This window comes from Rhinichthys klamathensis, unplaced genomic scaffold, assembly GCF_029890125.1.
Source record: "Rhinichthys klamathensis goyatoka isolate OS25496 unplaced genomic scaffold, OSU_Roscu_1.1 h1tg000009l_1, whole genome shotgun sequence".
Lineage (NCBI taxonomy): Eukaryota > Metazoa > Chordata > Actinopteri > Cypriniformes > Leuciscidae > Rhinichthys > Rhinichthys klamathensis.
The window spans coordinates 2,269,486-2,296,927 of NW_026606562.1; the positions used below are offsets into that span (position 1 = coordinate 2,269,486).

The window sequence follows — 27,442 nt, forward strand, 5'->3', positions numbered from 1 at the left end:
TCTGTCACTGAAATAATATCAGAACACATTTGTGTAATAAATCTTAGACAATAAGATGTGTGTGTCTCTCTCTCTCTGTGTGTGTGTGTTTGTCCCTTTTATGTTTCACAAGTTTTTTATTATAATCCCCCCCTCCTTTTTTTTTCTTTGTTATATTTACATGTGTTTTAACAGTCAGATGAATGTACTCTGTGTTGTTACAGCCTTTTCCCAAAATTGATTTATATATATATATATATATATATATATATATATATATATATATATATATATAGAGAGAGAGAGAGAGAGAGAGAGAGAGAGAGAGAGAGAGAGAGAGAGAGATGGATGAATATAAATATGTATATAAATATAAAGTTACAAATACATGGTTTGGGAATATTCCCAGAACGTTTTGGGAACCAAAATTTGTTAGTTGTGAACTAACAACAACAACAAAATAAAATAATATAATATATATCTTAGGGTTTATACATTTCGCTTGATAAAAAAAAAAATCGTTTTACTTTTAGCACCTTTACTTTCACTTGTATTGTTTTCCCGCGTTGAGACCCATTGAACATTTCCTTATCCGTCTTTTTCCATAATTAAAGTCTCAGCGCGCGCTCTCGTGCAGGAGTCTCTCATCGCGGACGATGGAGCCGTGACTCTTATTTTGAAATACATTTTTTACATGTCTCTCAGCTCAGTGTTTGTCTGGACTCCTGTAACACTGCGAAACACGGGTAGTTTATATTTTCATTCACATCAATGTTTTGGTCTCTCGACAGGTGGTGGGTTCATACTAGTCTTTTGTATGTATTGATGCTCTTTGCTGCAAAGCAGAATAGCAGGGAAAGCCTGTGACGTGCAAGTATTTCAAGTATTAACGTTACTCATGGTAGGAGATCTGCGAGTGTAAATAAACTATGATTACACTAAGTTATGGTTATGAATATTACATTACTTCATTCAAAATATATGCGCTTTTTAAACAGCGTTGATTCGAGATGATTGAATTCTGTAATGGCATAAACGATAAAACTGTTTGCATATGAAAAGAAGTTAACGTGTATGTATAAAAATATAAAACCAAGTTGCATTTGAATGCTTCTATGTCTTTTATCAGAACTGACTTGACTTTTTGAGTGTAGTTCATCACATTAATAAGTATGTAAATGATCCACCAATATATGTCAAACAGACATTTTTACGATACCCCTCAAATAATAAATATAAATAACATATCTATTATTATTATTATTTAAAGCCAAATTAACAGGGTTTAAAAAACAACAAAAAACATTTTAATGTGAAACCAATTAACTTTCTCATTGAATCCTCAGGTAATCTTCACGATGTCAAAGCCAGGAGAGGAGAAGGTCTCTGAAATATCTGAAATATCTCCCGCCTTATTCCTGGATACCAGTGGACATTCAATGCGCTTCTATGTGAGACCCGGTCCAACTAAAACGCAGCTTTACCCTCTGATATCTAATGGCGGAGGCATTCTGTGTCGCAATCAAGAGCCCGGAGCCATTTTGCTGGTTGATCCGGGTGACGTGACCAGTGCGATGGCGAGCACTGGGCAGACGTACATCTCTACGAAATTCATCCGAGATTGTGCAGAGCAGAACCAGCAGTTGGACCAGGACGACTATGTGATCAGCGTGGGACCGTCTGTCCAGACGAGGATGGCTGCCCGTCACCATGGCACCGGGCGGCTGGGTTATTCGGCTGAAGACGACGCCGCTATTGTGAAGTTCATGGAAAAGCGGCAGCATGAAGCCAAAGGAAACCTGGTTTGGAAAGAAATGGAGAAGCGGCATGTGACCGACCACAGCTGGCAGTCCATGAAGGATCGGTTTCTAAGGCTCCTTCAGCACAAGCCCATGGAGAAAAGCCCCTTTAAAAGAAAAGCTCTTCTTTTTACTCAAAGCCCCTTATCGAAGAAGAAAGGGACTCAAACCTCAGAACCAGAGGCTGATACTGATACCTCACGAAAGTCACCTCGAAAGTCCGACGCTGTGTCGGATTCATCTGAAACGCAAATCTCCACAGAGTGTCCAACTGTTAGGACCATCCCTCCTCCTCCTCCTGAGAGAGCCAGTTCTCCCCCAGAGGCGGCCAGCGAGTCTCCACATGACCGTCAGGACGAGTCTTGTGTCCCGGTCCAAGAGCAAGAAACTCCAGGGCCTGAAATGTCCAAAAGTCCTAGATTAGACGAAGATCGTGATGGACAAGACATTCCAGATGGTAGCATGTTCATTACATGGTTTTATTTATTTACCGTGTTGTTCCTCAACAAGCTTTGTCCATAAACCTTCTTCATTTCACTTTACTTTAGGATCAAGTGAACAACCATCTCTCAACAAAACAAAACAAACAACCTGTAAAACCTCCACAGCTGATTCTAAGAAACTTGGGATTCTTGCAAAAGCCGCAAGAGAATTTGAGGACTCGGATGTGGTAAGATTGAACAATATAAACCCTGACTAGATAAAGCTGAAGGATCAGTGGCAGGAAGCTCCTTCATTGTGCAAATCTATTATTTAAAAATTATATTAAAATTGGATTCGCCTATAATAAATGATTTTAATTTAGGTGGTTTGACATAGGATTTTATTATTATATCTTATATACAGTACTGGGCAAAAGTGATGTCCGGAGGGGATTTTTGTTTTTAATGATCACACATGTTTGATTAAATCATAAAAATATGAGGAAAATATGCGTTTAAATATGAGGGATAAACAAAATGCTAAACTTGGTTATGGTATTTATCTTACAAAATTATTTGGCAAAAACTGCAAGCTACAGGTTTTACGATAGAAATAAAAAAAATGCATAAAAAAACAAAAAGCTTACAGGAAAAAAACATACATTGACATAATCAGTTATTATTATTTTGTTTTTGCATACACAATTTCTTTGTATGACAGCTTGGGCAAAAATTATATCCGCAGAATTTGTTATGTTTCATTCAAATTAAAAAACTTGATCGTATCATTTATTTATTTCATTTATTTATCGTTGTCATAAATGAAAAAACTTGATCATATCATTTGTTTATTTATTTATTTCATTTATTTATCGTTATCATAAATTAAAAAAACTTGATCATATCATTTATTTATTTATTTTATTTCATTTATTTAACGTTATCATAAATTAAAAAACTTGATCATATCATTTATTTATTTCATTTATTTATCATTTTCATAAATAAAACAATTGACTTTAAGCGACTACGCAATGTGCTTACAAAATCTCTACACGTTCTTAATATAATATTGGAATAAATGTTGAAAATGTCAAAAGTTCCCAGACCAGAAATCACTTTTGGAGACTACTTAGTGCTGTCAAATGGATTCCATCAGAGAAGTTTGTGTTTATATAATATATGTGTGTGTGTATGTGTATTTACTGTATATACACACATATCTATCTATCTATCTAAAAAGCATTTATATTATGAATAAATGCTTTCTTTTTTTTTTTTTACAATATCAGAAATATAAAAAAGAGAGAAAAAAATCACCAAAGTAATGTATTTTGACCAACAAAGTCATGTGGTACAACCTCCCTCAACTCCTCAAAAAGTAAATGATCCCTCAAGATATTTATGAAATAATTCCTATTTGTAAAGAATTCGATTTTTAAAACTATTTTTAACTAAAAAAAGATTTTTTAAACTCACATGTATTTAAATGATAAGAAAATATTACTCTTTTTATCTTGATGTATGCACCACATGACATGAAACAGAATCTTTTCTTGAAAATAGTATGAAAGTGTTTAAAAACCACATAGAAATTGTTGAAACCAATTCAAGTTGGTTTCTAAGATCTTTACACGTTTTAAAGAGGTTTCCATTACTTTATTATCGACTCGTTTGTTTTTTACTTCTCCACAATTCATTTGTTAAAGGATAGTTTTCCAGCGTTTCAGCTAAGAAAACCTCAGTGGATAAATGTGTAATGACTTGAATGTATTTGCACAGATGGATGAAAGTGAAGAAGGGGAAGACCCATGTGAAGCCCCGATCGTCCAGCCCTCAGACGCACATGAAGGTTCAGCGTCGCCTGCAACATTTGCCAGGGAACCAGAGAGCCAAGCTGAGCACCACGAGGAAGCCCGGCAGGATCCAGCAGCAGCTGAGGAAGAGGAGCGTCCCGGGCCCAGTTCCACAGCGTTCAACGCCCACGCATTCATGTTCGACTCCGAGTCACGGGAACCAAACCACAGCCAGGCCGGAGGAACGCCAGAGGAAACCCTCTCCCGGCTCCTGGTGGACGTCAAGGCGCAGGTCAAGAGCTTGATGAGAGAGAGTAAGAAAGACCTGGTTGAGGTGACCAAGGCGCTGTTGAAAGCCAACGGTGACTTTGCACGTGCTCGGGTGTATCTGATCGACGGGTACGAGCAGGAGATTCACGGCCCGCTCTGGAATCATCTGGATGACGAGGTCCTCCTGTTGGCTGATTCGTATGAACTTGAGCAGCTTCAGTCGAAGTTCGGAGAGGAGGAAGTGAGCAGGAGAAGAGCCTTCCTCACGGCTGGCAAAAACTGAGAGGATTTGCTGTGGCTTGGTTTCACCCAGTTACAATATCACTCAGTTTGGTACAAGTTCAGTTTTATGTTGAAAAGTTCATTTTTGCTAATAATTACTTTGTTATATATATAAATTAAAGTATTTTCCTAACTAATTGTGTATGATTGTGTTAAACTCAATATTACCCAACAAGTTTAAAACACATTTACATACATATTTATACTTTTACGTCTGTGGATCTTATATTAATCTAATTGTACTCTAAACAATTCTAAACCTAAAATCTAATAGCTTTTTTGGATTATTGAAAAGATGTCGCAGCCTATTTGGGGCAAAAGTGTCGTCGCTTGGAGACGATTTAAGGGCCCGCTGGCTTTCGATGGGCCCCGCGATTTGGACAGAGGGTAAAACCAAATTCAATTGTATGTTTTGCACGAGGGCGATACATTTCCCAGTGCAGGTTTCGTAGTGGGTTCAAGTTGGCCACATGAAGTTGTTGGGTTGAAAGTGACTTCTGTGTGAGCGGTGCTATTCATCATACTTTCTGTTGATAATAGACATATTTACATAATGTGACTGCACCTTTATTACAGCTAAAACACTTTAATATAAAAAGTGGGCGGTTATCAGCTTGTATACTTGTCAGATGCGCTACTCCCTAAAGTCATAATTCCATTAAAAAATGTAATTCTTGAAGTGTAAATTGATCAAAACACTGCGCGAGCGGCATGATTTGGTCACGTGACATCTGTTACTTTTCTCAGCGCTGCTCACGATGGCTCAATCACAGTCCTTTGTGATTATTGGGAAGCGATTTCATATTTAATCAGTGGCAGAGTGGAACAAATTTTCACGTGTAGCCTATGTCAGATACAGACGAATAGTAGATTTAACCCGACGTTTTTTTAAAGCACACAAATGTTTCCAGATAAGGCAAATACTTTTAAGGATTCGGCTTTTTTTTTTTAAAGCGCTCTAGCGTCCCCTGCAGGAATAAAACGGGGGTAAAAAGTTATTAGTCAACAACATTTGCCGCCCAGTGGTCTTTTTATGGATTTGATGATTCGCTTTCATTCATGTCTACGTGTTTTGTCCTAAAACGCGCTCCATAGCAGTGAATCGTATGTGTTAAAGGAATTGGGCGGCACATTTACGTGCTAATAATTGCCAACCTAAAGACACTCAGTTTAATTCCTGCAGGGGGCTCTACATGGCTCACAATGCCCACTCCCACACTCTGGATTTTGTGTTATAGGAGGATTTTGTTTACTAAATTGTATAGTTTATGATTTTTAAGAGCGACACTTGACGTCTAAATACAAATCGACCAACGCAATCGCTTAAATTTAGCATGATAATGAAAACATTTATAAACGTCTCTGATTTGTCCATCCAGAACAGCACTGAGTAAAGTTACAAAAAGCGCGTGTCATCGAACTACTTTTAACCGCAGCCCGGAAAATAATTCACATATAAATAACGACATTTTGAAACATTAATAGACAATGAATTGAAAACATGACTAGAAAACATAAAATAAGAAAACTATTATTTAAACCCTTTCTTATCTGACCAATGAGAGACAAGGTTTGGGCCACAAGCCCCGCCCACTTTAGTAACAATGTTTTCTGAGTGCCATCCCTCTGCTTATTGTATTTCTACGGTTAAAGGCAGCGACTGTAGACACATTTAAAGCGGAGAGTCTAATAACAAAATCTGCTGATCATTAATAAACACAACACACCAAGTCAGTGAGTACTGCAGGAGAAATTAAAGAAACCATAAGCGGTAATGTCGCTTCATTTGTGTATCATATTTTACGTATTATCATAGCAGCTCTGGCTGTCATATGTGTTCGACACGGAGGCTGAAACACATTAAATATTGTTTTTGTTGGGCATGTTAGACCCCCGACAGTCCTTAAATCATATTTATATTGTTTATAAACATATACATTATGTTGTTCATGCCATAAAGCCGTTATGTTAGCAAAATAGTGGCTAAAGAGAGAGAGTGTGTGTTTACATTGTGCAAATGTTTGTGTGTGTTTGCTAAAACAACAGCATGTAAACATTGAACCTACAGGATATTTCGGATGTTTAAATGTAGTTTAAGCCTGTTGTCAAAATAATTTCTAGTTTACACTGCATTGTTCTGCATGTATCTGTGTTGTTATTACTTTACAAAAAGATAAACATGAACACGGATTCTGCTAAAATATAAACAATCATCTAACAAAAATTAAGGCCTACCATACATATTTGTTTGACTACGGTGTTTTGATTTGGACGTGTCATGTAAATATCGTGTAGCATAAGCATGTATAAGCATGTAGCACCTTATCTGATAAGTCACTGTATCATGGTATATTAAATAATATGAAATGAGGTTTGTTTTTGCATGCAGTAATTGGTCTGTGTTTGTTTTTCAGATCAGTGATCTGTCTAGAGGCAGAATGAGCTCAAAGGGTGGCACTGCCCTGTCCCGACGCAACTATCGCCTGGCATCCGACACAGACAAACCCAAAGTCACAGGTATTTCCCTCTAAAAAAAACATTTTACAGCAGGTAACCCCCTTGTAAATACATTAAACAAGAAGACGATGTGTTAATTATGTGTATTTTATCAGGTATTGTCAATGAGAAGTTACTGAGCGACTACCTGCACCATGTGTTTCCTGCCTCCAGGAAGCAGGGACCAGCATCGGCCGTGTACAGGTTAGTTCGTTGACAAAGGGTTTTGGGGCTTTTGCCTTGAACTAAATAGAATTTTTATTGAATTAATAAAAAATCGTGTATATACATAAGTATTCAGTAACGTAATCCAGGCACCACAATATGAAAGTAATGTAATCTGATTACTTTTGGATTCCTTCAAGGTCACATATGCAAATAAAGAAAGTCAAGTAAAAAGCAATATTTCGGTGAATGATTGAAGGCGGCTCACGTGATTATGACTTGCAACAGAACCGGCTCTCAATAGAGATGCGCGGATCAGTTCTAACGTTCTAACGTCTAATTTTCAGTGTAACGCGTGATGATATGGTAACATATTACACTAAAGTAGGCTGCTTTTAAATGAACATTTAAAGTAAAAGTTCTTCTTTCGTAAAATTGCATTTCTTTAATAACCTAAACTCAGGCTTTACTCCCTTCCAACATAAATTGTCACTGTTTCCATCACTGCAACTTCCCAAATTAAACACGTTCAGCCCAAGCAAAGGCTGGATATAGGCTTCATGAGTTTATTGTCATATAGCACTTCAAAGCCGTTACATATTACATACCCATCGCTTGATTCATCCTGGTAACTATTTTAATAAAACACTCCCAATACGGTACTTTTCTTTCCTGAAAAGTAGCTAGGCTTGCTGCGGTAGTCGGTTACAATGCAGTACATCAGATTTCACTTATCACATAAAGATATTAAGGAGAGATGACTGACAGGACAGTGACGCAGTGCACAACAGATCCCGAGGGTACCACCGCTCCATACACACAGAGTACGCACCATCGCAAATTGGAAAGTAAAAGTAAAAAGCGGGAATTCAAAAAGAGATTTCAATACCCCGCAATACCCAACTATATAATTGCGATAGAACGCAAGACCATCTCCTATCTCATATTTCTGTCCAACACCATGTCCCTTTAGGGGCTCCGTAGAATGTCATTTCCTTTCCGAACGTAGTATTTAGCTTCGGGTACATCCCTAATATATATAATGAATGTTTACATGAGTGAATGTGTTGATTACTTTGTTTATCTTCCATGATGGCAGATTGCGCATGTTACAAAGAATTGTAGGGGGGCTTTTTCCCATTGACAGTGATTTATTTATTATTTGATCATATTTAGAATTTTATAGCCAATTATTTTTTCATCCGCATGTTTTGAACCATTATTTTTGTAGGCCGAGGGACTAGAGGTCTGTGCAGGATGGATTTTTCAATCCTGCTCCCGCAAGATTATGAACCGCTCCCGATTTTAGCCCGCTCACTCCCGAAATGTTCACGCTTTGTCCCGTTTCTGCCCGCAAAAGCCTGTAGGAAGAGGTCTACACTATTTTTCACTCCCGATCTGGGTAGATTCTGACTTGTTCTGATGTCTATAGCCATTTTTTTCCAATTTCCACACATACAACGTTTGAGATCTCCAGTTACAGACTTCTGCGTGCTGTAATTATTAGATAATTATATTTTGCGGGAGTCATTTGCCATGAGTAATTTCTTTCTCCCGCTTCCCTCGTTCATATCAATATCTTCCATCCCGCATCCACACTCAACAATTCAAAACTTGTCCCGCGCCGCACTCTGCAGAACTCTAGGAGTGACTTTCTTATGAGAGCGTCTGATTGGACAAACATCTGTGTAGTGCAGGATGAGTCATCAGTTTATTTGATCTGTTTACATTTTTTTTTTTTTTGGCTAAACATTACAAATCATGAAGAGATAAAGTCTGATGCATTAGTGGATGTTGCTGGTGTGTTGTGCCGTTGGCTCTGTCCTGTGCTCACCTCCAGCCGGTGTCTGGTTACTGGTGCTGATCTATACATAGAGCATGATGGGACATGAGAGACAGCTGACATTCGCAGAGGGCTGAAGCCGGCCTTTGAAAAGGGTGGATGTGTTTACATATGATCTCTAATTATGTCAGGCACCATGATGGGAATCTGTCACCACTGTGTAAAGTCATGTGATAGTAGACTTGACTTTATCCACAGATATTTAGCTTAGATGCAATTTGAGATGTTTTGGTCTGTGTGATTCCGCCCACTGCCAATTTACCCAATATTGTTTTGACACCATGGGTTGCCTGTTGGTGGAAAACACAACGTATCGCAGCCAGTCAGAGATCGCAGATTCTACCCGACCTAAAGATCTTCAGCATCCATCTAAGGGTGCTTTCACACTGGCAGTTTAGTTCGAAACAGGTCCCGGTTCGCATGAACAATTGGTAATGTGAAAGCTGTCATGCCTCCCTTCAGCGCACTGGGGTACTGAACCCGAGTCTTGTCCTTAATCGGCAAACCCGCATGAGCGTTGAGTCTGAGGAGAAACAACTCTGTCCAATATTTTATATTAGTCCTGCAATAGCCATTTCAACCACTAACTGTCAATATTACATACTGCACCCTTAAGGGTACGTTTACAAAAAAGTTTTTCTTTGCATTTTTCGGGTAAAGACGACAAAAAAGATCTCGAAAAAGATTTTTTTTTCTTCAAAACTTGCACTTTGAAACTGGTTTTCAAAAGTTAGCATTTTCAGGCCCGTGACACTCAGTTGTCATGTAAATGAACGGCCAAAACGCATGTAAACAGTGTCGTGTAAACGGCCTGTTGTCTGTTGCTATGTCATAGCTAGTGTGTTTTGGGTGGTTGCTTGGATGCTGAGCTGTTTCTAAGGTGATTTGTTAAAATTTTTAGCATGTTGCCATTGTGGACTCTTTTAATATACTTTAATAAACCTATTAATAGTATGGAACCTGACAACCCGTCATGTCTCTTCCATGTAGAAAAACCCTGACGTTCCAGGATCTTGGAGCTCATCTGGAGAAGCTGCTGGCTGAAGATACTGTCGCTGAGGACGGCAAAGGTCAAACAACCACTTACACATACACTCTTAACTGTGCTGCTGAGTGTCTCACAAATGAGACCTAAATACATTTAATAAAATAAAAATCACCTATTTTTTTGTATTTACTCATACTTATGAAACATGTCTTATGAATTAGTTTGGTGATTTATTTATTAGATTGATTACAGAGATGTTTTCAGCCATGTTTTCATTGATTTGATGAATTTTTTTCTCTTTTTGTATACAGATCAGATAGAAGGCTGCCTTGGACCTTCAACTGTTGTATTGGATCACAGCAGTGGGTTTGAAGGGCTGTTATTTGTTGACGATGACCTTTTGGGGGTGAGAAATTGATTGGAGCGATTATCTCTATATATTTTTTAACATCTTGCTCAACTTAGCTGGCGGGTAAAACTTCAAATTCACGTCAGATTTAAAGCGCGCCTATTAGGCTTTTTTGGATATAACCTTTTGGATATAACCTGTTTGTGAGATGCACAAGGTCTGCAAAGTTTCAAAGATAAATGAAGTTATTTTTTCCCAAAAAGAAGAGCCACCTGAAACGAGTCATCAGTAATTTCAGTCCTACCTAAATTTTTTGTAACAAATTTGCATAATGCCAGTCTATGGTCTTCATCTACTTTTACCCACCCTCAAACACTGTAGTTGTAGCTGAGGCATGGAAGAGTTTGGTTCATGTTGTTGATATGTTAGAAGGCGCTGTTTTTTGAGCTGCAAAAGCAAATCCACTTTATTTGCACTTGCAAAGTATGAGGACTCGCGGTCGAATTGTTACGGTAACCCTAAAACACTAAAACTGACACCATCGTTACTATTCATATCACTGTTTCTAAAATGCGCTGTTAGCAGTTGACCAATCAGATCTGAGTAGACCAATCACAACAGACTGCGCAATCTGACCAATCAGAGTAAAGTAGACCAATCACAACAGACTGGGCCATCTGACCAATCGGGGCAGAGTAGACCAATCACAACAGACTGGGCCATCTGACCAATCAGATCTGAGTAGACCAATCACAACAGACTGGGCCATCTGACCAATCAGAGCAGAGTAGACCAATCACAACAGACTGGGCAATCTGACCAATCAGAGCTGAGTAGACCAATCACAACAGACTGGGTCATCTGACCAATCAGAGCAGAGTAGACCAATCACAACAGACTGGGTCATCTGACCAATCAGAGCTGAGTAGACCAATCACAACAGACTGGGTCATCTGACCAATCAGAGCAGAGTAGACCAATCACAACAGACTGGGTCATCTGACCAATCAGAGCAGAGTAGACCAATCACAACAGACTGGGTCATCTGACCAATCAGAGCAGAGTAGACCAATCACAACAGACTGGGCCATCTGACCAATCAGAGCAGAGTAGACCAATCACAACAGACTGGGCAATCTGACCAATCAGAGCTGAGTAGACCAATCACAACAGACTGGGCAATCTGACCAATCAGAGTAGAGTAGACCAATCACAACAGACTGGGCCATCTGACCAATCAGAGCAGAGTAGACCAATCACAACAGACTGGGCAATCTGACCAATCAGAGCTGAGTAGACCAATCACAACAGACTGGGTCATCTGACCAATCAGAGCAGAGTAGACCAATCACAACAGACTGGGTCATCTGACCAATCAGAGCAGAGTAGACCAATCACAACAGACCAGAAATTAGGAGCCTTTAAAATAGCATAATAGGTGCACTTTAAATTCACTTCAAATTTAAGTCAGTTCACTATTAAATTGGTTTGATGGTGACAATTGTATGCACAGTAACACCAGGAATATGTATTACAGATATGTTGCTTACTGGTAAATGTGTTCAGTTTTGTTCTTCCTCTCTTTCTGGATTGAAGGTCATCGGCCACAGTAACTTCAGCTCCATCAGAGCCACCACATGTGTTTACAAAGGTAACATTTCAATGACACAAATGTACCGATTCCATGCTATTCTTAAAGTACCTTGGAGAAAATGTAAATTTAAATATAGCTGCAAACAGCAATTATCTGGGCCAACAAGTCAAGCCAACATGGCTGGGAGCATCAGACCAACTGCCACAACGAGCAATTAAAGATATTTTGAGATGATTTTAGGCAAAATGGCTGAAAAATCATAAATGCAGTCGCTAGTAATTTGATTTAATGGTTTATCATTTCCGACCAATAGGTGACGCTGTGACCAAATTGATGTGATGTGTGTGGTCAGAGTAAGGTGATAATGACACATGCAAAGTTTAGTGTCAACATGCCAAAGCATTGTAGAAATACAGCCTCAAAGTCATTTTGGCATCAAGCCTCAACTTTGTTGCTGCGGTATACAAAAACAGATTCATCTATCGACACGAAATCCACAACTTTTTGTCGGCACAGTCTGAAGATGAAATCGGACAAACTGTTAGAAAAAGTCGTTTTTTATGTAAATCAAAATGGAGGACAGGAAGTTTGTCTGACGATCTATGTTCTCGGCATGACCCAATAAATCATTACATTAGACAAATTTGTAATGAATTAAATTTAATATTAATAATATATGTTAATTTAATTAAAAATGTTATTAGCACTTATGGAAATTTATTATAACTTTTGACCACAAGGTAGCGCTGTCCCGAAACTTTTTGAGTACCTTCAGGGCATCACAACGATATGCCAATGTGTTCGTAAAATATAGTATTTTATTACAAAATTCATAATGGCTAAAGCGCAAAATGACCGATATGGAGAAATTGGGTATAGTTCGACTCGGCTGCACCAAATCTAAAGAGACCAGTTATTAGCAAAAATAGCCATTTTTCATATCTCCTGGCCACTAGGTGGCACTGTGCCAAAACTGCGCAGGTAGACTCAGGTCATGGTTGTCATAACACACACCAAGTTTGGTCAGAATATGCTAAAGCATTGCGGAGATATAGCCTCACTTTCATTTTGGTGTGCTCTTCGTCGAATTTGTTCGTGTGTTATTCGAGATCGGTTTGTTGAATCAACTTGAATTCTATAAAATTTTTTGTCGGCATGGTCTAAAGATTATCGGTTTAAATTTCCGTGAAAATCGGAGCGTCTACCTAGGACTACCTATTTCATGACGTCTTCAGTCAAAAATACTTATGTTTCTAACTCTTACAGTTCAAAAGTTATTAGCATATACTTGAGGTCAACTTTGGACAGTTGGTGGCGCTAGAGGGATTGAGTTAGAAGCTCCAAATTTGCTGTGGTGACAGTTCAGACTGTCCTCTATCTTTGTGCCAAATTTCACGACTTTACCGGAAGTGATTCTATGGGCCGCCATAGACAAGAAGAACAATAAGAACGCCATCGATTACAACCGGTGCTTGACCCCTAATAATAAAGAACACCAACGAAAACAATTACTTTATCATTGTACCACCACATAATGTATTTTTCTTTTTTATTGCTTTTAATTGGTTTTAGGGAAATGGGTCTATGAAGTTCTCATCTCATCTCAAGGCCTAATGCAAATCGGATGGTGCACACTGAACTGCAGATTCAACCAAGAGGTACAAGCCTTCATTTGTGAAGTAACCTTACCATTTACACGTCAACTTTGGAGTGCAGAGCCGTACAAACTGCATATTCACTCTAGCTAACTCTCATGGGAAGCGTTTCAAGCAACAGAAATCACGCAGATTAATCTAGATTACATGACGATTGTTTGCTCTGCTCTAGAAATCCTTTTTTAAGTTTCTGGTTTGGCTTAATCCATCTGTAAAATTGGTTTGTTCAAGTGTATTAATGAGAAATGTGACACCCTTCTGCTCTGCGCTTGTCTTCAGGAAGGGGTCGGGGACACGCCGGACTCATACGCCTACGACGGAAACAGAGTCCGCAAATGGAATGTGACAACCACCAACTACGGCAAGGTGAAATCACAGCGCTTTACACATCCAGGTCACGGGTCATGCTCAGTTTGTCCTTGTGAATTTGGTTGACCTTGACAGTTTGTTCATAGTCTCTTTGTTTAAAGTCTTAGACTGTGATGTAACTTGCTCAGCCTTAAAGAGTTCTGACTCTACGTTCTGATTGGATGAGCCAATGTTTTATGAAAGCGTTAAGCCACTCTGGGCTGTACGCAATAATGATTTTACCTCTGTTAATGGTAAAATGATTGTAATGCACAGCATCTCATTATTGATGCATTCTTTTCATTTGTTTTAATGTAGTCCTGGGCTGCTGGTGATATTGTCAGCTGTTTGATTGATTTGGATGAGGGAACGATTACATTTTGCCTGTAAGTATAGGTTTATTATTGGATGTACATTATAGTTTGGTGTGAAAGTATCTGTTGAACTGTTATTAATATTGATATTTCTTTTGATATTATTTTTTTTTTAGAAACGGGCAGTCTCTTGGTGTTGCCTTCAGCAATATTAAGACGGGACCGGGCGTCGCATATTTCCCTGCGATCAGTCTTTCCTTCAAAGAGTCTGTAGCCTTCAATTTCGGCAGCCGTCCTCTCAGATATCCTTATCATTTATATACATATACAGACAGATTTTAAATGGTTCAGTCACATTTATATAATATTTGTAATATTCAATGTAATTAAATTATGATTGAATATTTTATATTAAATCAATTTTGTAAGTAAATATATATAACATTACAGTTTTATATTTAGTAATTATTTATAATAAATTATTATATATTTATGCTTACCATAATATTAATTTCAAGTACTTAAATTAGTTTATGACTTAGATACAGTAAGAGATAAGAAATGCATTTAAACAGTTATAATAGTATGTTTTATTGAATAATAATTTATTACAACGTAGACTGATTAATAAGTCTTCCAAATACAGTAGTAAATAAACATTATGTTTTTTTAAATAAAATTGACTAATAATATGATATACATTCAAATCATCATATTAGTGTGATTTCTGAAGGATCATGTGATACTGAAGACTGGAGTAATGATGCTGAAAATTCAGCTTTGATCACATGAATTACATTTTTACATTTATTAAAATAGAAGTTTCCAAAATTTTATAAAATAAGTATTGTAAATACATTTTATAATACCTGAATTTTCAGCATCATTACTCCAGTCTTCAGTGTCACATGATCCTTCAGAAATCACTCTAATATGCTGATTTGATGCTCAAGAAACATTTATGATTATTAAAAACGGCTAATTAATAATTTTGTGGAAACCGTGAAAAGAACAGGATTTATTTGAAGTATAATATAATCTTTAAACTCAAACCTTTGAACGATAGTGTATATAAATTAAGCGCAATTCATGTTTTTCAAGTGAAATAAAAACAAGATATAAATGTGAGAGGTGAGAAAACCCATGAATTCCTTAACCCATCTGTTCTTCACGTACCCTGTGGAAGGTTACCTTCCTCTTCAAAGCCCACCAGCCACTGACCTCATCAAAGCCACCAGGCTTCTGGGATACCTCAAGACGGCTCTGTCCACCTCCATCGACACACAGGTACCCACAGAGGCCTCATACTCACTGGTCAGAACACAAGACAATTCCCACATTAAAGGGTGATGTGTCATTATATAAAGAGGAACCATTGTGCTTCCTTACATTTTCAACTTTCAACTTTCAATTGTTTCTAAACTCCCTGAAACGTCTCAAGGGCTCCAGACTAACATTTGAGAGCATTAGCACAGGTGCTGCTAAGTCCTACAGATGGTGGCACCAGCACCTGATCTTGTAGTGCTGGGCGGTGGGGGGATTTTAAATCATAGAGGCAATTTAAATCATAAAATTATTATTGTTTTGCATTAATAAGTGCATTAACTAAATATTCCTTGGAAATGCACATTTGACAGTAAAGCACTGAGCTTGAATTGCGATGCAGATACAATTAAATTTTATTAATAACAGTAACATGTAAAAACCTATTTAATGGGAAACTTTTAAATATTTTTAAATATTAATAATATAACATTTAAATTGGGTGATATTTAGAGCTTTGGAATGCTGGAAAAAGTGTGAAGCACATGAAAGTCCTTGAAAAAAGTGCTTGAATTTCACTCTCAAAGGTTGTACGAACCCTCAAATGAATCTTGTAAAAACATTTGACTATTTCCGCCACAAAACCATGGTTACAGTTAGCGTTACTACATTAAATCCATGGTGACTGTTAGTGATTTGTGAATTGAAAAGCCTCCTATAACTCGTTCGTTCATGGAACAATGTTTCTTCTGGTTTCCATGTCAGCACTGTTTTGATCTGATATCTGGTTTATATCAGAGAATTCTGCGCCAAAATTTAAAGAACATGTCACAGTATCCCTAATTTAAATAATTCCTGCCCAAATTATAGGCAAAATAAGGGAACGAGGCCTGGTTGAGTTGCGTTAGTATTGTAACTCACGGTTATGGTAAGGGGAGGGACATTTCCTGAACACGATCAATTGACCAATCACAACACACTGGTCCAGCGGACCAATCAGAGCACATTATGCTTTTCTGGAAGGAGGGGCTTCATAAAGACAGGAACTAAACAGAGCGTTACTGACAGACTGGGAAGAGACGAGCTGCAACAATGGAGAATATGGGGAAAAATCATGTGTTTTGAACATTTAAGCATGAAAACCTGTTCTAGTAGAGCCCAAAAACCAAATCAAGACTTTGTAAAAGGGCATAATATGCCCTCTTTAAAACAAAAACTATATGTGAAGACATTTGATTTTCTCTTTCGTCAGGAGGAAAAGTTTGTTGAGAAGGAGAGCGGGGCCTGGCATCTTCAAGGAGAGCCCACCGTCCTGGTCACCCTTGCACATATATTTAACCACTTTGCACCTCTCATGGTAAATCAGTAAAATCAGTTTCAGTAAAGCCTTTGTCATTGTGCCATAAACCACTTTACTTATTGGGAATGTGTGTGTTTGTTTGGTAGTGTAAAGTGTACTTGGTGGAGGATGTGCTGATGAACTTCCTGTTGAGTATACTGGAGGGAGGAGGATCTGTCGACGAGCATCCATTTATACATCAGCTGCTGGACCTTTTCTGGCTTCTCATGGAGGTACAGACACAAAAAGTTCAATTTAAAATCTGCCTTAGTGTTCACACTTGGCAGGTTTGGTTCAATTAAAACAAACTCTGGTGCGATTGCTCTGTAAGCGCGGTTCATTTGAATAAGTGCGAACGCTGCCATCCAAACCCTGGTGTGCACCAAATAATTGGATCGAGCCCCTTAAAAAGGTTGGTTTTGGTCCGTTTCTAAACGAACTCTAGTGCGGTTTGACTGAGATATAAACTCTACATGGATCAAAGATATCAAAACAAACCAAAAACCAGACGTGATGTCACAAAATGCAACCCTAAAAAGGACTGAATGCTCAAGCACACCTGTTTTTTTTCATCATATTCGCGATGTTGCCCATTATAGGATCATTATAGCTCTTCTTGAGTTCTTAGCTTAGCTGTAAACGCTAAGCGAACCAGGACTGAATGTATGATCCGGATCAAAAACAAAACAAAACAAATCAAGAGAACTGAACTACAAGTGTGTTGAACTACTAAGCATTTTCAGTGAATGATATTTGTGAACTATGGCAGATGTCCCAATGTATTTTTTTTTGTCATTTTTTGCTCCCCTCTTGAAGGACTATGAGGTGAACGAGTGTCTAAAACAGCTGATGATGTCACTGCTGAGAGCGTATCGTTTCTCTCCCATCATCCCTGATCTGGGCTTTCAGGTGAGAAGCTGAATGATTCCTCTCTCATGCAAATCCATAAGCTGTTGTAATGTCATATCGGCATTAGCAGCTGTGTCAGTTTGTCGAAACGGTGGTGTGTTATTGGAGCTGAGAGTGATAGCACAATGGACCTGCTAAGAAGGAAAACATTCTTTCCAAAGGGCCTCTACCTTAGGGCTTAAAGGAGCATGCTGGGAATTCATACTTCAAAGCATGTCCATGCTTAACGTTTGCTTTTGTGTCTAATCAGAGCCAGAGAGATGTTTGACGTCCTCTTGGCCCATAAATGTTCATTGCATTTATCTCTATGGACACAGGCCTGCCTGTCCCACTTGAAATAAATGTCTTGTAAAAATTAAAACGACTGAGGCACTTTGTTTCAAGCTTCCTGTAATTTGTTTATTGAGTTTGTTTGATGTCCACGGTTGTGAATGGGAATTGGCAACATGTTGATCCAAATGATTACTGTGGTAGCCAATGCTCAACAGATTGAAGCACTGCGAGTGATGCTGTCTCACTGAAATCTGTTTTCTTTCTCGGTTCTCTAGATTCATTACCTTCGTCTGACCACAGCGATACTCCGTCATGAGAAATCCAGGAAGTTTCTGCTCAGCAACGTTCTATATCCTCTTTTATTATAGCTTAGCAGGCTTTCAGAAAACACCTTTAGACTACCAGAAAGGTTAAACATTTGAAAGGGGAAATATCTATTTATAATAAATTTAATCATAGTCATTACATTTTTTCCCTCTGAGATCATTGTTGAGTTCAGGATAACTGAGATCAGATCGATAGATGGATAGATAGGTGGAATAGACTAGCAAACATATATTGTAGGTAGGCAGATGGGTAGATATTTAGGTAGATATTTAGGTAGATGGGTAGATATTTAGGTAGATTGATAGATATTTAGGTAGATTGATAGATATTTAGGTAGATTTATAGATATTTAGGTAGATATTTAGGTAGATGGGTTGATATTTAGGTAGATGGATAGATATTTAGGTAGATGGGTAGATATTTAAGTAGATGGATAGATATTTAGGTAGATGGGTAGATATTTAGGTAGATTGATAGATATTTAGGTAGATGGGTAGATATTTAGGTAGATTGATAGATATTTAAGTAGATGGGTAGATATTTAGGTAGATGGGCAGATATTTAGGTAGATTGATAGATATTTAGGTAGATGGGTAGATATTTAGGTAGATGGGTTGATATTTAGGTAGATTGATAGATATTTAGGTAGATTGATAGATATTTAGGTAGATGGGTTGATATTTAGGTAGATGGGTAGATATTTAGGTAGATGGGTAGATATTTAGGTAGATGGGTAGATATGTAGCTGAATGGGTTGATATTTAGGTGGATGGGTAGATATTTAGGTAGATGGGTAGATATTTGGGTAGATGGGTAGATATTTGGGTAGATTGATAGATATTTAGGTAGATGGGTAGATATTTAGGTAGATTGATAGATATTTAGGTAGATGGGTAGATATTTGGGTAGATGGGTAGATATTTGGGTAGATGGGTAGATATTTAGGTAGATTGATAGATATTTAGGTAGATGGGTAGATATTTAGGTAGATTGATAGATATTTAGGTAGATTGATAGATATTTAGGTAGATGGGTAGATATTTAGGTAGATTGATAGATATTTAGGTAGATTGATAGATATTTAGGTAGATGGGTAGATATTTAGGTAGATTGATAAATATTTAGGTAGATGGTTAGATATGTAGCTGGATGGGTTGATATTTAGGTAGATGGGTAGATATTTAGGTAGATGGGTAGATATTTGGGTAGATGGGTAGATATTTGGGTAGATTGATAGATATTTAGGTAGATGGGTAGATATTTAGGTAGATTGATAGATATTTAGGTAGATGGGTAGATATTTGGGTAGATGGGTAGATATTTGGGTAGATGGGTAGATATTTAGGTAGATTGATAGATATTTAGGTAGATGGGTAGATATTTAGGTAGATTGATAGATATTTAGGTAGATTGATAGATATTTAGGTAGATGGGTAGATATTTAGGTAGATGGGTAGATATTTGGGTAGATATTTAGGTAGATTGATAGATATTTAGGTAGATGGGTAGATATTTAGGTAGATTGATAGATATTTAGGTAGATGTGTAGATATTTAGGTAGATTGATAGATATTTAGGTAGATTGATAGATATTTAGGTAGATGGGTAGATATTTAGGTAGATTGATAGATATTTAGGTAGATGGGCAGATATTTGGGTAGATGGGTAGATATTTGGGTAGATTGATAGATATTTAGGTAGATGGGTAGATATTTAGGTAGATTGATAGATATTTAGGTAGATTGATAGATATTTAGGTAGATTGATAGATATTTAGGTAGATGGGTAGATATTTGGGTAGATGGGTAGATATTTGGGTAGATGGGTAGATATTTAGGTAGATTGATAGATATTTAGGTAGATGGGTAGATATTTAGGTAGATTGATAGATATTTAGGTAGATTGATAGATATTTAGGTAGATGGGTAGATATTTAGGTAGATGGGTAGATATTTGGGTAGATATTTAGGTAGATTGATAGATATTTAGGTAGATGGGCAGATATTTGGGTAGATGGGTAGATATTTGGGTAGATTGATAGATATTTAGGTAGATGGGTAGATATTTAGGTAGATTGATAGATATTTAGGTAGATGGGTAGATATTTGGGTAGATTGATAGATATTTAGGTAGATGGGTAGATATTTAGGTAGATGGGTAGATATTTGGGTAGATGGGTAGATATTTGGGTAGATGGGTAGATATTTGGGTAGATATTTAGGTAGATTGATAGATATTTAGGTAGATGGGTAGATATTTAGGTAGATTGATAGATATTTAGGTAGATTGATAGATATCTAGGTAGATGGGTAGATATTTAGGTAGATGGGTAGATATTTGGGTAGATATTTAGGTAGATTGATAGATATTTAGGTAGATGGGTAGATATTTAGGTAGATATTTGGGTAGATATTTAGGTAGATTGATAGATATTTAGGTAGATGGGTAGATATTTAGGTAGATGGGTAGATATTTGGGTAGATATTTAGGTAGATGGGTAGATATTTAGGTAGATGGGTAGATATTTAGGTAGATGGGTAGATATTTAGGTAGATTGATAGATATTTAGGTAGATGGGTAGATATTTAGGTAGATGGGTAGATATTTAGGTAGATATTTAGGTAGATTGATAGATATTTAGGTAGATGGGTACATATTTAGGTAGATTGATAGATATGTAGATGGTTAGATGTGTATATATATTAGTTGAATATATTAGTATATATTAGTTGCTTAACAGTAGAGCTAGAAGCCAGTGTTTGTCATAATATGAGGGTTCTTATTCCGTTAGCAGCAGTTGCTCTGGCACAGAGGAAGAATAGAGAAGTTAGATGTGTTTATATTGGAGATTTAATGGGCGTTGGTCCTTAACAGTCTCACGTTTGACGTGCTTCGGTCTGTAGTCTTCTTCTACATCAAGACCCCTCTGAGAGTAAAGGAGGCAGGGCTAGAGGAACTCATCCCCACCACCTGGTGGCCGACACGCTTCGACAAAGAGGTCAGAAACCCCTGTCCAGATGATGATTATCAACCACTATATAATGCATATGTGTATACAAACGGCGTTTCCTGAAATGATCTCGTCAAACGAACACTAATCTGAGCCGAGGCCTGGTTTAAGCGACAGATGAATGATTCTCCTGACGTGTGTCCAGGGGAAAGACGAGAGAGACACGCGCGAGGAGACGGCCGAGGAGAGGCTGAGGCGTCGAGCGTACGAGCGCGGGTGTCAGAGGCTGAAGAAGAGGATCGAGGGTATGTCACGGTCACTCACACATCATCAAATCTGCAGCCCCGTCTATCAGTGTAACTCTGCGTCTGTGTGTTTAGTTGTGGAGGAGCTGCAGGTTCAGATCCTGAGGTTAATGCTGAACAACAAAGACAAGGGGACGGTACGTTTATGCGGGGTTTACACACTTCTTGTTTTGTGTGAGGATAGGAAATCGAAATGTCTCGTGGCGGCCTCAGGGGAACGATTGTACTACAAATGAACGTGAAATTTTGCGATACTATTTGATATCAAATATGTTTCAGACCTTAAAGTTGTTTCTGTGCCATGTTTTCCTGGGTCAGACGGATCTCTCTCTTCACAGGGCGAAGCATCTCGATACATTTTCCTGAACAAGTTCCGCAAGTTCCTTCAAGAGAACGCCAGTAATAGAGGGGTAGGACGCAGCACACATGTTGACCTCACATATATCTAGATAGTATCTAAATTCATGTTCTTAAAGGGGATAGTTCACCCAAAAATGAAAATTAGCCCATGATTTACTCTCCCCCAAGCCATCCTAGGTGTATATGAGTTTCTTCTTTCAGACGAATACAATCAGAGTTATACTAAAAAATGTCCTGGCTCTTCCAAGCTTTATAACGGGAGTTTTAAATATAACGTAATATAATACATGGTCTGAAAGAAGAATGTCATATACACCTAGGATGACTTAAGGGGTGAGTAAATCATGGGCTAATTTAAATTTTTGGGTGAACTATCCCTTTAATGTGTATTGATGACTGGATGTTGTTCTGACATACAAATTGTGAATGATTGAGGAATTTATTGTGCTCAGATCGTTCTTTTTGTCAGTGAATTTGATGATCATCACTTACACCTAACAGCAGAAAGTGTATATGGCCATTTTCTGTAACATGATTGTTATCGATTGGATTGTTTCAGTGGTTCCCCGGTAATCAGGGTTTTGATGTTTGCCTCATGCTTGATGCGAAGTGACGTTATGTGTGTGTGTTTGTGTGTTCAGAACCCCACAGTGTTGTGTCCTCCTGAATACATGGTGTGTTTCTTACACCGGCTCATCACGGCCATTAGGAGCTACTGGGATGAAGGGAAGAGAAAAAGCCCCGGATCCATCAACAGTGAAGGTAGAGAACACACACACTTTTAAGCTTTTAATGTTGTTTATATGTCTATGTGGTGTTTTTAATATGCTTTAAGACAAACCATGTGCAAATTCATCAGACAAAACCATAGCGGAGTATTTTCTCCTTAATACTGCAGTGAACCAAAGACAGTCTCAAAAAGACGGTTTGAAATCGCTGGTGTTTCTGATGTCACAAACTACCTTGTAACCAATCAGATCAACGAGTGGATCTCTGAGCTGGTGTGAGTGAGTGGAGGCGGGGCTCATTTGCATATTCATAGAACCGCGTATACTGAATGAGGCACGGGTGTAGAGTTACATTCAAGACATTTTGTTTTCAAGGAGAAAACGTTTGAATATGTAATTTTGGTGATCAAAGATGTGTTTTAAGGGATACAATGATTGACTACAGGAGGACTTTAAATTTTCTTCATTATGAAATCAGCACAGTTGTATCACCAATATATTTTTGACTTTATGCCCCAAAAAGTATCAAAATACATTTTAATTCAAAAACTCCTCGGAGAAGACGTGTATTCAAATGCATTTTATATGATTTCATGTATTTTTGAATGGTTTTAGCAAGTTATATAATTATCATAAACGAAAACTATTAAAATATATTTGTTAATAATTTGTAAAGCTGAAATAAACTGACTGAAATCATTTTGTTGAAGCAACTAAAACTGAAATAAAATGTAAATAAATATATAAGCACATGACAATATTACAAAAAAATGTAACTAAAGAGGAAAAAAAATATAAAATTAAAAGGCTAATTCAAAATATTAATAAAAGTAGAATAGTATATAAATAATACTAAAATAACAGTTTATTAGATCCAGACAAAAAAGTGCATTATAAAAGACATTATTTAGCCCAATTTAGCTTTTTTTTTTTGTAAAACACCTTTACAATGTTACATTAAATATTAAAAATATTTGTTAATTAAAAAAAAAGTTAAAATAAAATTAGTTATTAATTGAAAAGCTTAAACTAAATGTAAATGATAAATCTTGGCAACTGACTGAAATAAGTTTGAAGCTCTAAAATGAAGTTGTTGACCCGGTTGTGTTTCCGTCAGACGCCTACGTGCCGCCTCAGCTCTTCTACAACGGGAAGGTGGATTACTTCGACCTTCAGCGTCTGGGAGGACTTCTCTCGCATTTGAAGAAAACGCTCAAAGGTTGGTTGAAAACCACAAGTAAAGTGTGTTTCAGAGATTGGTCACAGAATTACCCAGTGTGCATCTGCACTAGACTCCACCAGAGGGAGCACAAGGTCAGTTTGTTTTGAGTCTTACTCATACTGACAGCACAAGCTTCAATAAATACAGCATTCCAGTGTCAGGTTTGCCAATGACAGCATTAATTTTGTTTTCCTTGTTCAGTTTGTTTGTTTTCAAAAACTCACTTTAATGCTCACAGACGTAAAGTTTCTTCCTAGACGTAAAATGAGACGTGCTATCTCATATTGATGTGCCTATTATGTTTGTTTTGTTGAGTAACTTTTGAAAATTTGCTATTGATCTGTTCATAGCTGCCAACCAAACGGTTCAGATCGATCAACTACCCAAATTAGTTTTAGATTGAGACTGAATAGATTGTACACATCCTGCAGGGTGTTTTCCTTTCCTTTTTTTTTTTGTTCTCGACTTTGTTATTAAACTCAAAAACGTTGGTGGTCGTTACTTTGATTTGTGGCATCATTAATATTTGTGGAACGATGGGATGAGATGGAGGCTGGCGGCGCTTAGGAAGGCTGGGATGCAGATGGATATTGATTTCCCTCAATGTGCCGCAAATATGTTGATGAACAGCAGGGAACACCCCAAGAAAGAGTGAGAGAGAAGGACAGCGGTGAAAGGAAGTGGTGGAGAGCTGTTCCTTTTATGTAATGATATGTTTTTTTTGTGGTTTGCATTAGATGATTTTATTTGTCTAAGGAGTTTGTCAGGAGTTTGCCTGGATTGGCTGCACTTTCTGTGGGAAAGGACAAATGTGCAAAAACCCCAAAAACAATGAGGATCACAATTTGGGTGTCAAACAGAACAACATCCTTCCATCCATTCATCCATCCATCCATCCATCCATCCATCCATCCATCCATCCATCCATCCATCCATCCATCCATCCATCCACCCACCCATCAATCCACCAATCCATCCACCCACCCACCCATCAATCCTTCCATCCATCCATCCATCCATCCATCCACCCACCCATCCATCCACCAATCCATCCACCGATCAACCAATCCATCCATCCACCCACCCATCCAATCCACCAATCCATCCACCGATCAACCAATCCATCCACCCACCCATCCACCCATCCACCCATCCATCCATCCATCCATCCATCCATCCATCCATCCATCCATCCATCCATCCATCCATCCATCCATCCATCCATCCATCCATCCATCCATCCATCCATCCATCCATCCACCAATCCATCCACCGATCAACCAATCCATCCATCCACCCACCCATCCAATCCACCAATCCATCCACCGATCAACCAATCCATCCACCCATCCATCCATCCATCCATCCATCCATCCATCCATCCATCCATCCATCCATCCATCCATCCATCCATCCATCCATCCATCCATCCATCCATCCATCCATCCATCCATCCATCCATCCATCCATCCATCCATCCATCCATCCATCCATCCATCCATCCATCCATCCATCCATCCATCCATCCATCGTCGCAGTTCGCATTGATGTAAAGCTGTATTTGCAATACAATGTGACAGAAACAGTAACGTAGTGATCTTTCATGCTACACCCCTACTTTTGGGAAAATGTTTCCAAAACAGCTTTATTACTTTCTGAACAAAATAAAATAAAACGTATTGATGGTGAAACCACTGGCATTATTATTGAGTGCTGGGTAGATTATTTACAAATTGTAGTCCATTGCTAAATACAAATCGCATGACAACATTTTTTGTTAGTAATGTAATCTATTAGATTACATTTTAGGTGTGATCTGACTACTATTTGATTACTTTGATTACTTCTGACTGAACTGTTTTTTCACATTGATTTGAATAGGATATTCTTCTGCCATATTGATATAAAAATGCAAAGAGAAATAAAATGTATTTCATTCTTTTTTCAACAACATGAAGTGCATTAAACACATCATTACATTAAGACAGGTTTTTCCTAACTAATTCGTAAATTGATGAAAAGTTAATAATTATTTAAAGCTTACAAATGTTAAATTAGGAACATTACACAAAATATTTGAGGAGAATCAATACATTTTTAATAATTTACTGCCCTTTTGTGAATAATGCGTAATCATGTAATCAGTAATAAAGTAACTGTATAGTCTGATTACGAGTATTTTAAAGTTTAATCTAAATTACGAGTATTTAATTTTTGGAAACTGATTGCATAATCCCGATTAAAATTAGCATTAAAAATGGCTTATAGTTCATACAGAAAAAAGTATTTTATTTTAACATCCACAAATTTAACACGTCACATTAAGTTCGTAACATTGCTATTTTTTAGTAGTTTTGTATGTAGTTTATGAATCACCTCTTTTAACACTACTACGTACTTCAAAAATTCAAACTTTTCACTTTGTAATTTCAGATTTGCATTATTTCCTGATCCAGTTCCCCACACTATTCTTATCAATTAAAGTGACAACATTGCCAAAATAGTAAAAGAAATGACCTTTGACATGCTATTTTCTTTAGCATATTATGTGTTGGCACACATGTAATCTGTTGTACTATACAGAACACAGATGCTACACAAGTTATGAATCAGCCTGGTATTCACCCATTGTGATTTACACAGAAGGCGTCTTCAACATTTGTGTTTGATTATGTGTGTTTCATCGGTGGAGAGAGGCGAGGCACGTCTTGTCATGTGTCACAACTCTGCTGTACCAAAGTTTGAATTTCATTAATTCTCACTCCGGCTCTCCATTTCTTTTGTCTCCTTAAACACACATCTTCTCCCGGCGTTTCCCATTCTCTGCCCTCCTTTGATTAAAAGCTGATAATTACATTGCGTGTTTCCCCGCTGATTCCGCAGAAGCGTCTCTTTCTCCCTCTGGCGCCTGATTGGACTCTTTTGGGACTTTGAGGAAACAATCAAAGCCATCCGAGAGTAAAACAAGACTTCGGAAAGGACACATTAATAGTGGTACACACTTATTGTGTCTGTATTTGTTTTTACAGTGACAGTTTCGAATCAACAGCTGTCAGATTTGATTTTCTGGAGAGTTTGTGTACAAACTTTGGACCTTGTCATCACTGCATCTTGACAATATTGGTTTATGTTCAGCAGCTGCTGAGGGCTTTTCTTTCTTGACATATATTACATAATTAGTTTTTAATTGTTGATTTTGGCCATCAAACCTTGCAGTGTTTGTTTGCACTCAATATTATGCAGCCAAATCATCCATCTGCTCCTCAGCACAGAATATGGTTCAATTATTCGGTAATGTGTAATTATTTTTGGCTTATTAGTTGTTCTGACCATAAAGTGCTGCAGGAATGAGTCCTAAAACCAAGAAACAAATTTTGAACTTCTTGTTCCACTGTTCCAAAGTCGCTAAATGGGTTTGAATGGCTTTTTGGTTAAAGGAGTAGTTCACTCCAGAATTAAAATGTCC

The 27,442-nt window shown here is 37.7% G+C and overlaps 2 protein-coding genes across 4 annotated transcripts in view; both read left to right on the plus strand.

The window, feature by feature from the left end:
- Positions 1 to 1,326: 1,326 nt before the first annotated feature.
- On the plus strand, positions 1,327 to 4,569 carry terf2ip (telomeric repeat binding factor 2, interacting protein). The gene is made up of 3 exons (XM_056260570.1): positions 1,327 to 2,235; positions 2,327 to 2,448; positions 3,983 to 4,569. The coding sequence occupies exons 1-3, from the start codon at positions 1,338 to 1,340 to the stop codon at positions 4,547 to 4,549; spliced, it is 1,587 nt and encodes a 528-aa protein (XP_056116545.1). The 5' UTR covers positions 1,327 to 1,337; the 3' UTR covers positions 4,550 to 4,569.
- A 1,609-nt stretch (positions 4,570 to 6,178) lies between these two features.
- The window catches only part of LOC130093454 (E3 ubiquitin-protein ligase RNF123), a 155,886-nt gene continuing 134,622 nt past the window's right edge, over positions 6,179 to 27,442 (plus strand). The window contains exons 1-21 of one of the 3 annotated variants that reach the window (XM_056260564.1): positions 6,179 to 6,286; positions 6,963 to 7,065; positions 7,161 to 7,248; positions 10,043 to 10,122; positions 10,352 to 10,446; positions 11,986 to 12,040; positions 13,556 to 13,641; positions 13,918 to 14,004; positions 14,305 to 14,372; positions 14,477 to 14,602; positions 15,473 to 15,587; positions 16,816 to 16,920; positions 17,010 to 17,135; positions 17,719 to 17,811; positions 18,360 to 18,440; positions 21,299 to 21,409; positions 21,567 to 21,666; positions 21,742 to 21,803; positions 22,005 to 22,076; positions 22,668 to 22,788; positions 23,872 to 23,973. In XM_056260564.1, coding sequence (XP_056116539.1) covers positions 6,987 to 7,065; positions 7,161 to 7,248; positions 10,043 to 10,122; positions 10,352 to 10,446; positions 11,986 to 12,040; positions 13,556 to 13,641; positions 13,918 to 14,004; positions 14,305 to 14,372; positions 14,477 to 14,602; positions 15,473 to 15,587; positions 16,816 to 16,920; positions 17,010 to 17,135; positions 17,719 to 17,811; positions 18,360 to 18,440; positions 21,299 to 21,409; positions 21,567 to 21,666; positions 21,742 to 21,803; positions 22,005 to 22,076; positions 22,668 to 22,788; positions 23,872 to 23,973 — 1,852 coding nt within the window. In that variant the 5' untranslated portion in view covers positions 6,179 to 6,286; positions 6,963 to 6,986. Of the gene's footprint in view, positions 6,320 to 6,962; positions 7,066 to 7,160; positions 7,249 to 10,042; positions 10,123 to 10,351; positions 10,447 to 11,985; positions 12,041 to 13,555; positions 13,642 to 13,917; positions 14,005 to 14,304; positions 14,373 to 14,476; positions 14,603 to 15,472; positions 15,588 to 16,815; positions 16,921 to 17,009; positions 17,136 to 17,718; positions 17,812 to 18,359; positions 18,441 to 21,298; positions 21,410 to 21,566; positions 21,667 to 21,741; positions 21,804 to 22,004; positions 22,077 to 22,667; positions 22,789 to 23,871; positions 23,974 to 27,442 lie in introns of all 3 variants that reach the window. The other 2 variants (XM_056260566.1, XM_056260565.1) reach the window with 2 other exon arrangements.

Coding starts and splice junctions, on each gene's coding strand:
- terf2ip (XM_056260570.1), top strand. CDS start 1,338: ATGTCAAAGCCAGGAGAGGAGAAGGTCTCTGAAATATCTGAAATATCT. Junction 2,236..2,326: donor TGGACAAGACATTCCAGATG/GTAGCATGTTCA, acceptor ACTTTACTTTAG/GATCAAGTGAACAACCATCT. Junction 2,449..3,982: donor AATTTGAGGACTCGGATGTG/GTAAGATTGAAC, acceptor GTATTTGCACAG/ATGGATGAAAGTGAAGAAGG.